This window comes from Cryptotermes secundus, unplaced genomic scaffold (assembly GCF_002891405.2).
Source record: "Cryptotermes secundus unplaced genomic scaffold, Csec_1.0 scaffold22, whole genome shotgun sequence".
NCBI lineage: Eukaryota > Metazoa > Arthropoda > Insecta > Blattodea > Kalotermitidae > Cryptotermes > Cryptotermes secundus.
The window spans coordinates 3,584,187-3,596,749 of record NW_019742961.1 but is presented as its reverse complement, the minus strand read 5'-3'; the positions used below and the strand labels follow the sequence as shown (position 1 = coordinate 3,596,749).

The window sequence follows — 12,563 nt, the reverse complement described above, 5'->3', positions numbered from 1 at the left end:
CTACAGAGAACATCGCCCCCAACAGGTCTCCCATGGTTGCGTGCGTGCCTCTTGCCGCCATTACCTGGCAACGGCCGTTGTTTATAGAGCAGAGCCATTACCTAGCAACGGCTGCTGTATGGCTGCTTATTTCGCGGTTGTTGCCTAGCAACGAGTCCACCTGCCACGATACATACTAATAAATACTAGCTATTCATTGGTCAAGAGGAAATGCTGGAATTTTTGTATTGGAATTCTCGTTATTGAAATTTTGTGCCCTTACATGAGTAAATGGATACTGTGTGTCATTTACGCGAATATGTCGCTCATGTGTAAATGTGAACAGACTTGATAATTCATTCAGTGACCATTGAGGTCACATTGTGCTTTTGAATAAGTTTTGCTCTTTTGTTCGGTCTTCAAGTGACGAAACGTTCCTTCATTGTTTCCTTGCCTTCTGTATTTTTTCGTTTTGGTGCTCGCTTTCTTTTAACGGTTGGTGTTAACAATATTGATTCATCTGGGATGAAATCCGAAGTGTCTACAACACGGTCTATCTTCAGGAACGAAAGGAATATTGGTCATTGGAATTCCACTAAAGTGGAGAAGGAACATCATTCTACCAATTTTCCGTACTCATCTGTCACTGCGTTTTGAGGTTAGCGACAGCCGGGACCAGGCAGCACATTATCACATCCTCGAACTTTCTGTTGGGGGCTTTATCTCTGAATCCATTTGGGTGGTTGCAGAGGTAGCTAGAAGGTAGTTTTGTAAGATCGCTTCGTTCCACTAATTTTTATTATTGTCGTTATCAGTGTCGCTACAATATGATTATTATTATCATCATCATCATCATGTCCTTAGCTCCTGTTTCAAACTCTGATGTTCATAATGCTATGAAACGGCTGGGCCAACTAAATCATTCGAAATTTGCGGTATACCTAGCTTTGTTATAAAAGGCTGATCTGAAAATTTTGTGCCTGTTCTCAAGTTTATCTTTAATCTTTTCGTATCTCATAATACTTTTCCGAACTTGTGGAAGCAAGCAACTATTTTCCGGTTTTCAAGAAAGTAAAAACTTCCTGTGTTGGAAATTATGGACCAATGGCTCTTCTCAACAATTTTCCAGAAGTTTTTGAATGTATCTTACGTGACCACGTTTCTCGCTTTTTTTTTAAAAAATGTTGAGCCCATCCCAGCGTTGTTTTATCGAATGTAAATCTCCCGTTACCAACTCAGTCACTTTCCTTCACTCTGTTGCCCCTTAATTCTGTTCATAAGGGCAGACTGTTTGTTTTCAATCTTAGCAGTGCTTTTGACGTTCTTCCACATGCATCGCTTCAGCACAAACCCAGTAAATATGGATTATCTTCCGGTTACTGAAAGTGGTTTCTCAGTTAGTTAACAGACCGACAGTCTCTTATACGTCATTCTGTTATACGTGTGGATTCTTCGCCTTTTGTCGTGAAGTCAGGCGTACCTCAGGGGTAAGTTTTGGGGTCTTTGCTTTTTAATATTTTATAAATGATTTATGTGACATAATTAATGACTCAACTGTCTTCTTTTTGCTGACGACCTCGAACATAATTTTTGTAAAGGGAAGATAGTTCGGTATTTAATTTAATACAGTGACGCAAGGTGACAGGTTTTCCATCGGAAACGGGCCAGAAATTAAAGTAACCACATTTAAAATGCTGTATTAGACGTTTAGACATTTGAAATAGTCGTCAGTGTAGTGAGTCTTACATTGCTTCTAATGCTACTGCAAAGCTAATATGTGTGGGCAGATAACATAGAAGGGGGCGTAGACGAAAGCATTTGAGTTAGTCTTGCTTAGCCTGTATTGACACCATGTACGTAAGCTATAGAACAGCCTGTAGCAGAGTCCTCATTATACTGTACTGCAGCAACACCTTGGGACGAAGGTCGGTTCGGATCGGATGCTGTAGCAGCAGCCATCGAGAAAGCAAGCGTATTGGTAGACAGCTTGCTGGCTGTTGGCGGACAGAGGCGAAACCAGTGGCAGCTCTGGCTAGGCGCTCACAGCGCAGTGTGGGTTGCAGCAAGTCAGGCGAAGGCTGAAGGACGCGCCGTTCCACATTTCGTGTATAATAATGGGAGTAATGTGTCTCTATCTGCTGTGCTCATGGATATAGTTTTGTGCAGTGTTATTTAAATTATTTTGAATAATTAAATGTGAAAAGTACAGAGTGCAGAAGTAGGTAGTGTTTCCCTCCCGTTAATAGTATTTTAATTGTTCGCAGTGTTTATTTATTGAAGGTGTGTCATCCATATCAGTGAGCAGCTGTGTTTTAAGAAGCCATGTACACAACTAAAAGAAATCAGTAGGGTGTATGTCTTGTAAGTATCGAGTTACTCTTCTGCCTGAATCTGTAACTAGTTACTGACGTTGGATGTGACGCATGTAAAATAAGCTGCATTCTCGGTTGTTTGGCTACTTCTTAACATTGACATACCTGTTATTTTATACGGTTCAAGATAGTAACGTCTTCATCATGTAATAATTTTGTTAATTTCATGAACTCATCATTTGGCCGTATTTCAGAATCTCAAACTACGGTTCATTTCGAGATATACCGCGTTATGTTAGCTGATCGATTGTCAATGTGGGAATAATCGTAAATTCACGAATCATGAATGAACCATTGCCTATGTAATCACTGTTGCAGTTACTCTGTGTGATGGGGGATTAATATGTTTTAAACCGAAGCTTAAATATGTTACAGGGTATTAGATAAGTATTTTGAAAACATGACTTATGTAATGCGCTTTTTAGTAGTAGGGTGTTAGTCGACATGTATTCTGTAGATGATGTCCGTGGCATGCCCATATATCTGTACATTGCGTCAGACTTAGTGGCGGTGTTTTTAAAATACGTTACTCTTCTCCGATTTTCAGTATATGAGAGTTACGAATATAATCAAGAGATTGTGTTATTCTCAATTAAACTTACTTCTGTATAGCTATTCTCCGTCCCTTACGACTTTCAAACAAACACAGGAAGGATTTTCATGTTTAGGCCAAATGCAACAATCGAATACCCTTTTGTGTTAGAATTCAGTGCACTTGGAATAGCCACCTTCCTTATACTCGTACTTCATATCTGTTCAAGAAATTGTGATGGAACCTCGATATGTAAACGTAGCTGTTCACAGTTCTGTTTCAGAATTATGAATTGAGCTATATTTTACATATGATACATTACCTTGGATTATGTGCCAGAATTGTTAAAACTTATGCTGATTTAGCTGATCGTTAAGTGAATTCGCCCAGTTTGTTTTAGGGCGTGTGATCACAAAATTCTGAAATATGTTACCTAAATCACTGGTTTTGTGTCATTGTTGGCCCCAGATGGCAGATGTTCCCAGAAGACATCTGAACGTAAGGTGCCCATATACTGCCCAAATGGACCAGTTCATACAAACGAAACTTAAAAAAAATATTAAGGTTGTCACAGCCGTGACTATGGAGAATACTGTCTTCTGGGATGTTGGCTTGCTCTTCGTCCCTGAAGATGGAGACAGTGTGTTCCTTCGAAACGCCAGTGAACTTGTACCGGACTACACAGTAATATCCATAAAATTATTTTATTGTTAGAAACGGAATTTCACGATTAGGAGTTTGCTTTCAGCAGACTAAAAAAAAATGCAGCTCTCAAGGCTGCCTACGCAATGTGATTGCATTGCATAATGAGAGTGAACTGACGTTCTTAGTAGGCGTACTGTTTAAAGGTCTGTTAAGTACAGTTGCACGTTATTGTGCGAAGTGCATAAAGAGACTGTAGTATATATCCATCCTTTTGTCCACGTATTTCAACTAAAAATTGCTTCTTGTATTCCCAAAAAAAAAAATCGCTCTTAGGAGTACACAAGAAGCTGACTTTCGAATTTCATTTGGGTTCGTCTGGGTTCAGTATAATAGGCTTACTTTCTTGAACTCTGTTCTGGCAAACGGAATGGAATCTGACTTTCACTCGTGTTACGTCATCCCATATTAAACCAAGATTTAAAAAACAGTTCATACTTTTCGAAAATTCTCATTAAGATCTCTAATTCTAACATCCGTTGATATGGCGTATACTTAAGAAATACAACTAAATTTATTTGACATAACTTTGCTGTGGGTATTCTCTGTCAGTGGTCCATTCGTATTCGCAGTAAATTAACGTAGTGCTGTGTGCGAAATGTGTGGAAAGCGTGTACTTATACACCTTTTCCGTGTTGTTTTTCTTTAGTTGTGGTGTGAATATTTGATAAAAGGCTTGCTTTTTAGCTGCATCATCAGATACAGTAATATGTAAAAGAGCGCTGTGGAATATACAGTCTGTTTACGTTTCAGAGTCAGCCATAATGTAGAGAAATGCTGAATCGTGTTCCTTACTGCTGGTGAGATTTAGTGTTCGTGTGTCCGCACCTGTTTTAGTGTTTCATCTGAAAGCCATGTGCGATTCGTCATCTTCATTTATATGCTCATTGTAGTACATATTTCAGTTCAGGTTCAACTGTTCGTGCAGTCTCGTCATGTACGTGTGTGCCAGTTTGTTCAAAACAAATCTGAGGTTGAAGGCTCTGAGTCCTGCCTCAGGAACAGCTATTATAATTTTACCCACAGATTTCACCCGTTTCGTAAAAGTAGTGTTCGAACGTTCCTGTAAGTTTCTGCATACTAGGCATCTCATATTGATAATAGTTAATTTATTAAATTTGTTATTACTGAATTCTATATGGACGATTTGTGTTTAGCTGGCACAATTTAATTTTTACGCAAGGTAAGAAAGGTAAATGGTATTTACGCCTTGTGTTTGGCGAGTCACGACGAAGCAAATTAGAGAGCAACAGATTGACCTCTCTGAAAATAAATAACGGAGAATAACTGGCATCTGTCTTAGAGGGGCCAGGGTTCTTGAGAGGACCACAGTGCCAAGGAGTGAGTAATATTAACCTCATCCAAATGCCTAGATACGCGATGGTTATGAGTTATTCCTTTAGGGGAATATTGAAGGGGGAAAATGTTGATTGCCAAATGACGTTGTATTATATGTAGTTAAACAGAATGTTTGCTTGCTCAAACCGCGTCCCTGTTATTTCCGCAATCTATAGAAGCTGGGAATAGAATATCCGGTTTTGAAATTAAAATCTCATGAGTGTATGAGGAGACCTTTATATATTCATGAGGAATGTTACACACGAACTTCATACTCAGAGAAGGTGTTACCGTTTCGCTTCTGGTCATATTCGTATGCATTTCGAAGTTCGGTTACTTTTCTCACTTGAATTAGACCAGTTTTGTAGAGTTAGTTTGGGTGTCAAAACAGTGAAGTTATTTCCTGCAGTGCTTTAAAAGGCATTTGTTACAGCATTAGTATTCCTCAAAGTATGTTACATATAAATGAAGTTTCTCTCTGCTTACCGCAGTTTTCCGTCGACTTTTATCTGTGTATCGATATCTGTGTGTAGATAAGAGTTAAGATTATCGAAGTTATGGTATGTTAGAGAGTTATTGTGGAGAAGGAGTTGCTGTATGTGGATGCAGTGTAGAGTTACAACTTAAGAGTAATTGGTGTTTTATTTTGTTTGACAGTGGGCACTGCTTCTGCAAATTCTAGCCTTGGCTTGCTTAATTGAAGAGCAGACGAAGTCACATCAAGTTGTATGAATTTTTCGCGCAACTTTTCGCTCTACGATAACCTAAGTGACGTGAATAGTATCCAGCAAACTTCCAGGCAAGAGGAAACATGGTTCAGTGACGTTCTTCATAATTCTGGGGTAAAAAATATGGATATTTTGAACCAGAGATTTACCCGTGTTAGTGGCTGTGGATTCCTGTTGTGTAGTGAAATTAGTTCACCTTCATTGTCAGGTGTGTATTTTTATGTGATGCATGACATGCATGGTTATGCACACATTGTCCCCCCCCCCAGACATTTAGCATTACCATGTTTATGTGAAGTTACGAGCATGAAAATGGAAGTGTTATTGTGTGTGTCAAGTTTTGAAGTTACGCAGAATGCTGCGAAGATACCGGAAAATATGGGAAGATTATTTGTTGGTAGGAAAATGAAGGCGGGGTGTGTGTAAGAAGAAGACCACAACACGCTTCTTGTCAACCGATAGTTTTATGAAAGTTCAGTTTTACCGTCTAGCTCTAAAAAATTTGTAGTGTTCTACTTATCGAGTGATTAACAGTAATCTTTCTGAAGAATCCAGAAATATAGTTGATCACGCTGAGTAACCCAGAACTTGACGCTGCATGTCTATTGAGTCTGTCTTACTTGTGTTGTCATATTTGTTCTCATACAGTAATTTCTTTACATGAATCTTCTGATTGCCTCATGGGGTTTCACTCAGAGACTGATATGGCACCGCCTCTGAAGACTCGTCTTTAGTCTTAGAGAAATGGTTGTTTTGTGTAGGATCACTCTGGACCGTGGTTACCACTTAACTACGAGATTTACGCATTTTATATCGGTGTCAGTCTACCATTGTAAAAGTCCCTTAAGCCATGAATTTGAACCCTTATTCCTGAACTCCACAGAATAGAATATTTCTTGAGAAGGTAATAGTCGCTCATGTGGTCAGAACATTTCACGCCTTTTGTGAGACCCGAAAGTTCATTGCTGTGTTCACAAGAGCTCTCCACGGATCACTATCTTGTGCCAGATGAATCCACTCCGCGCCCTCATATCCTATTTCGTAGTGCCAGTTTTGATGTTTTCCTCCCACCTACGTCTAGGTCTGTCAGGTGGTTTCTTCCCGTCAGGTTTTCCGACAGAAATTTTATATGCATTTCTCCTTCTTAAATATAGATATTTTGCTTAGCATCCTGTTCTGTAACACCCTCAATCTGCGTTCTTCATTTTATCACCCTTCCATTATTATTAACAACTCATTGGGGGAAATACACCGTTTCGGAGGAACATGTTGCCTCCATCTTCAGGACGGAAGATTGAGGTCTAAGGTTCTTTCAAAACTTTGGTAACCACGTATCAGACTGCCCGGCGTAGAGAATAACACTCTACGTTTCTACTTCGATATAACCTCAGTCTAATAAAAGTTCAGATGTCACCTTCAAGAATAGGCCTTGTTGGTGTGCAGTAACTGAAACGCGATTGCGTTACCGAACAGCTCGACACTTACCGAAAGTTCCGTTCTAGGGCGAATAAAGAAATTCCATGCTTCCACATAATGTAACAGTACGTATATTGTTATATAATGTAATGCCCACGCCTTTTATGTGAGACTTGTGGAGGCGTTCTAGAGTGACAACAAATTGTAAAGTGAGCAGAGAAACTGTAATTTCATATGACTGCAATGCTAGTATTGACATAAGGGGCTCTACATTTCTTATCCAAGAGAAGAAGAATCTGAAGACAAGTCCCAGTTTATGCTTCCCTTAAATCTGAAGTGTTGGAAGGCGTTGCTTTTTACTTGAGAAACTGTGCCTTGTTTGAAATTACTAACCTAACCTTCGCTGCATGTGTGTGTGGCGGTGTGAATGGATTGCATAGTAGTTTCGCCGTGTCGTTCTGTTCTGAACCAGTTCAATGAACAGGTATTAGATGAACTTCTTTTGGCTTATTTTGGACTTCACCCATCGTCTGGTATGTAAAAGACAAAAGACCACGACGTTTCGGAGACTGGATCTGTCTCCGTCTTCTGGTGGATAGGGAAGTGATTGGTCCAGTGATTGAGACTAGCTCTTTCTAACGGACCCAATTGAGTAGGTTTATCCTTCCCTATCCACCTGAAGACGGAGACAGATCCAGTCTCCGAAACGTCGTGGTCTTTTGTCTTTTACATACCAGACGATGGGTGAAGTCCAAAATAAGCCAAAAGAAGTACAGCATACACCATCGTCAGAATCCTTTCCAGTCTACCATGTATTAGATGATTTTAACTGTACTTTATTGTCTTTAGCTACTTACGTACCTTGCTTCAAATGAGATGGAAAGATGATGGATAGTATTAAAAGGTCCGGCAGTTTCGTACATCGCCCGTTTGATAGTAGTGTCATAGGATTTGACCGGGCAGGACTCAGGAAAACCACAAGAAACCTCTGGATAGTCAGTTTCCTTTATGGTATTCTAAATGACCACTACTGTGCCCACCATGTACGATGCAGGCTTGCTTCTTTTGTTTTTATCCGAACTCTTACTCAAATTACGCATTCTAGAAACTTCATATACGGATTTCGTAAGATCTTCAAATTGCCAAGCCCTTATTACGGTAGAGTACTTGGTTGATGTACTATGCTACAAAGCGGAAGGTCGCGAGTTCGAATCCCGATGAGGTCACTGGATTTTTCAGTTAACCTAATCCTTCCAGTCGCACTATGGCCCTGGGGTCGACTCAACCTCTTAACAGAAATGAATACCATGAATCTTCCTGGGGGTAAAGAGCGGTCGGCGCGTAAGGCTGACAAACTTACCGCCATCTGTGAGCCAGTTGTCTATAAAATGTGGGAGCGTCGACGTCTCACGACCCTATGGGCCTTCATAGCCTCTTACAGGGATAGCTTTAGCTTATTCAAGAATAGGCCTGTACAACATTGATCATTGCGATCTTCTTTGCGGTTGAAAACATTTGCGTGTTCTAGCTTCTAAGAAAACTGCTGGCTCCGTCACATTTGTAGGCGTCCTCTACTGCTTCTTCCATGAAGGTCCGTACTTCAGTTCACATTTCGGGATTCGCTTCTCTTTCATTCTCCTGAAATGTTGGTACCATTTTTGCATATATTTCTTAATTATGGCTAACATCTTACCTTTGTCTTCGTTACGTTTCTTGTCTAATAATTTGTACCTCACAACTGCGTTCAAAAGAGTGTTTTTCGCTTAATATGTTTCCTTTGTTGTGCTCCCAATCCATATATCAGAGAAGATACTGTAGCACTTAATAAAACATTAAAAATGTTTCTTTTTGGACTTTCCTAGAAGTGAGAGATTTGTTATATCCTTTTTGCATTTCATTGCTGTGATTCTAGTTGTCGTTGATTTACGAGTAATATTGTCACGCATTTCAGTGACTCTCGGCGGGGTTTTGGATTGGTTATTGGATTTATTGATCACTTATACACTCACGGCTCGTGATTACGCTTTACAGATCACTGACACAGACAGACTAGTGTGCTCAGATGTTACAGTCTCCACTAACCGTTTCCTAGAAACGGATTTTAACGCAGGAGCTCTAACAGGCTCACTGAGTTACTCCAAATATCACACATAAAGTCTTCTCTTCACAGCCCGACTTTCAACTGAGCATTCTGAGCATTCAACTGGTCATCTCTTCGCCTCCTGACTGTCAACTGACTACTTGCCCCAGACCCTCTCGTTTATAATATCTCGGCACGGACCACATAGAAAACACCGTTCCTCTGTTACTGTGCCATTGTTGCGTTCGTCTCAGTTGCTGCGGGAACGTGTTTACCGAGCCATTGTCAAAAACGGCTGTGGTATATTTGCTTATCTCGAGGTCGTTGCATAGTAACGGCTCTACACGCTACAGTAATTTTCATATAGGGCCTAATTGTTGCCAAGTCTGCAGTAAGAATTGTATGAACGGTCATAGTTTCTTTATTCTTTCTTGGATAACTGGGTGGCGACTGTCTTCTTAGTGTTGAATTCATATTGCACAGCAATTTCCACTAACCACCGTCCTCGTAAGTCGTGTGCAGCTGAAAGGTAAAACAGTTTACGAAGTAAAATCTGCAGGCGGTTTACTCTGATTGCAAAATAACTGAAAGACCTATTGCAGGCAGAAAAATTATGGCATTAATTCCTGGTACTCATTTCTGTTGGAGGCTGAGTCGACCCCAGGGCCATAGTGCGCCTGGAAGGATTAGGTCAATTGATAAAAATCCAATGACCTCATCGGGACTTCAACCCGCGATTGAGTCATGAGAATAGTGTAAAAAGTTTTAGGTAAATATATTACTTTCGCCCATTTGGTCTCTAAAACATGCAAACTCTTATCGTTATCTTCCGTAGACCAACTACCTGTGGAGGCCTACTTTTAAGAATTAGACAGGCACTACAGGATAAGGCTGAGGATTTATGACGAAGGGTATTATTACACTGACACATGTTCTGGACGTTTTCTTTCACCCCGTTTCTGCTTAAAAACTTTTTGCGTGCTGGCTATGCTGTAATCAAGTTAAGGCGTGGAACATACTCTTACTGTTGGGTCCATTTGTTGGAGATAGGTTAGGGAATAGAGATTAGCACCGTGTAATGAACTTATCTCAGGTTTCACACTTTTACCTGATGACTGAAGCGGAGCTAACTTGCGAAGCATCTTTTTTTTTTATCAAGAGGAGAGTGGTGTAAATTGTCCAGCATGTCAGTTTAAGCTGCTACAAATTTTAATATACTATACTCCTGTCAATTAATAATACATTATATTTGGGTATGTTTACTTTTTTGCCGTGGCCTCTGGTTACAAATAATATTTGAAATTTTTACGGCGTGTTTACTTTTTGTGTTGTTTTCATTGGCTGCGTAGTATTTTGATTCTCCCTGTCCATTTGCATAGCACCAGACTTGACATTGCTTTTGCTCTGCCGGCTCTGCTTCACAATATACGCGTCGAGAAAATAAAACGCTTTCCATGTGGTTGTTAAGAAAATTTATTTCGCATCGGAAAACTGTGACGTAAGGGTTCTCAGTGTTTGGAATTAGAAAGTCCCAATGGCCAGATTTATCTGTCTATGGCTGTACAGCTCTTGTGGGCCTTGGCCGCTTTATCAGGTTCTTAACCTATACACAGGCCGTAGGACTCCTTGAACGGGGGGATCAGCCTGTCGCAAGGCCGCTACCTACACAGAACAGAACAAACACGGAATAAATATACACAGACATCCATGCCTCGAGTAGGATTTGAACCAACGATCCCGGAGTTCGAACGGGAGAAGGCGGTTCATGCCTTAGTCCGCGCGGGCTCTGTGATTGGCCGACCCCATAGATACTGAGGGTTAAAATATTTCCAAATGCCGTAAAGTTAGACTGCAAAAAAAATGGCTGTAATTAGAATTCTAAGGATTTCTAATCTTTGATTGTAAGACATGAATTTTGTAAATTGTGGTCTCCTGGGTTATGGCGCCGCTAGATGAGTACCCACGTATGATACTGCTTCATGGTGACATGACCTTGAGGACCACAAACTTTATAGCCTTGAAAGCTTTAAAGTCTTGTAAATAAACGCCAGAGAAGCTGGCCCAAGTGATAGCACTTCTGAGTGTGTTTGAGTGGTGATCGGTTCTAATCTCGACCGGTACATGGATGATCATGACTTTTATTCAGTCTCTTCAGGCGAATACAGGGATACTACATCAAATTAGGCTACGACCACTTCCATATTTGTTTCCAGTTCATTATTTACTAATGATCCTGTCATTCGACGCTTATAGCCTGGGGTACGGACTGGGTCTTTAAATAAACATAGAAACGCGATTTAATCACGATTGCTGCCGTACGCAATCCGAAGTTTCAGCTGATAGTGTGATATTACGCCATATTATAATTAGAAGTAAACTTCCAGAACCTTATTATTCACAGCCAGTTAAATTGGCTCATGAAACTTAAGCAGATTTCGCGTGTACTTCAACTAAGGACGTTTCATATCTATGCTTTATGTGGGTGTTAGTTAGTTAGTTACTGGAGAGGGTGGGTTTCCCCATGCACTTAGACCAGTATTGGTCCATTGTGCTTCCCTCTATGATATTCTACCAGTCTCTATACCCTACCGATAAATGGTGCGTACCATTAGTCCCGCCGAACAAGCGAGTTCGGCCACTTGCTTAGCGGTGTCTATAATGCTTCCCCCATCTATCAGAGGCCTTAGAGACTATTGTTGGGCGGGAAACGTTCTGGAATTTGGCTCAGTGACCTCCTTTGGAGATATGAGGTTCTTTTACGTGCCGTAAAGTTACGACACGGGACACAGCTTAAAGTCCCTCCCGGAGGACTTGTTCCCTGAATTTTTCCGCCCTTAAAAATTCGACGACCTCCGCCGGGTATTTGAACCCGCGTACCACGACTCATGAGGTGGGAACGTTACCTCTAGACTACGGAGGCCGCTTTGTGGGTGTTACTATATTCTGTTATTTAATACACGTATATCACTTTCATGCGACGAGACTTCCAGGAAAGAATTTTTATGCACAGTGACCAAGTACAGGGGCTTCATGTGAGAACGAGAAGCAGCAAGGGGAATGGGAATGCTTCGAGGCTGTGGAAATCAACCCGTTGCAGTAACTTAATTATTTAAATTGAAATGGATGTTACCGTTTACTTGCAGGAGGGCTAAACTTTTACATTAATGATACACTTCACAGTTAATCTTTGCCTTATTTTTTCTGACTACAGCTAAAGGATTATCTTTTCGCTGCATAACCGTAGGCAGAGTTAAGCTATTTGAGAACGACATTAATAAATAAAAATGTCACTCACGAGGAAAGTAAGAAGGATACTTGCCACCATTAGTACAACATATCATGTTTTCTTACATAAATATTCACATCCCATAATTACTGATTGACAGAGACACAGTAAAATTCGAGTATTAGCTGCC

At 40.5% G+C, this 12,563-nt stretch overlaps 1 protein-coding gene across 12 annotated transcripts in view; it reads left to right on the top strand.

The window, feature by feature from the left end:
* The window catches only part of LOC111873397 (protein numb), a 214,496-nt gene that overhangs the window by 130,756 nt on the left and 71,177 nt on the right, over positions 1–12,563 (top strand). For 4 of the 12 annotated variants that reach the window (XM_023868072.2, XM_023868067.2, XM_023868071.2 and 1 more), the window contains exon 3: positions 5,581–5,765. The exons of 5 other annotated variants lie outside the window; for them this stretch is intronic. In XM_023868072.2, coding sequence (XP_023723840.1) covers positions 5,652–5,765 — 114 coding nt within the window. In that variant the 5' untranslated portion in view covers positions 5,581–5,651. Of the gene's footprint in view, positions 1–2,018; positions 2,341–5,580; positions 5,766–5,788; positions 5,860–12,563 lie in introns of those variants that run through there. 3 more of the 12 variants (XM_023868068.2, XM_023868074.2, XM_023868076.2) reach the window with 3 other exon arrangements.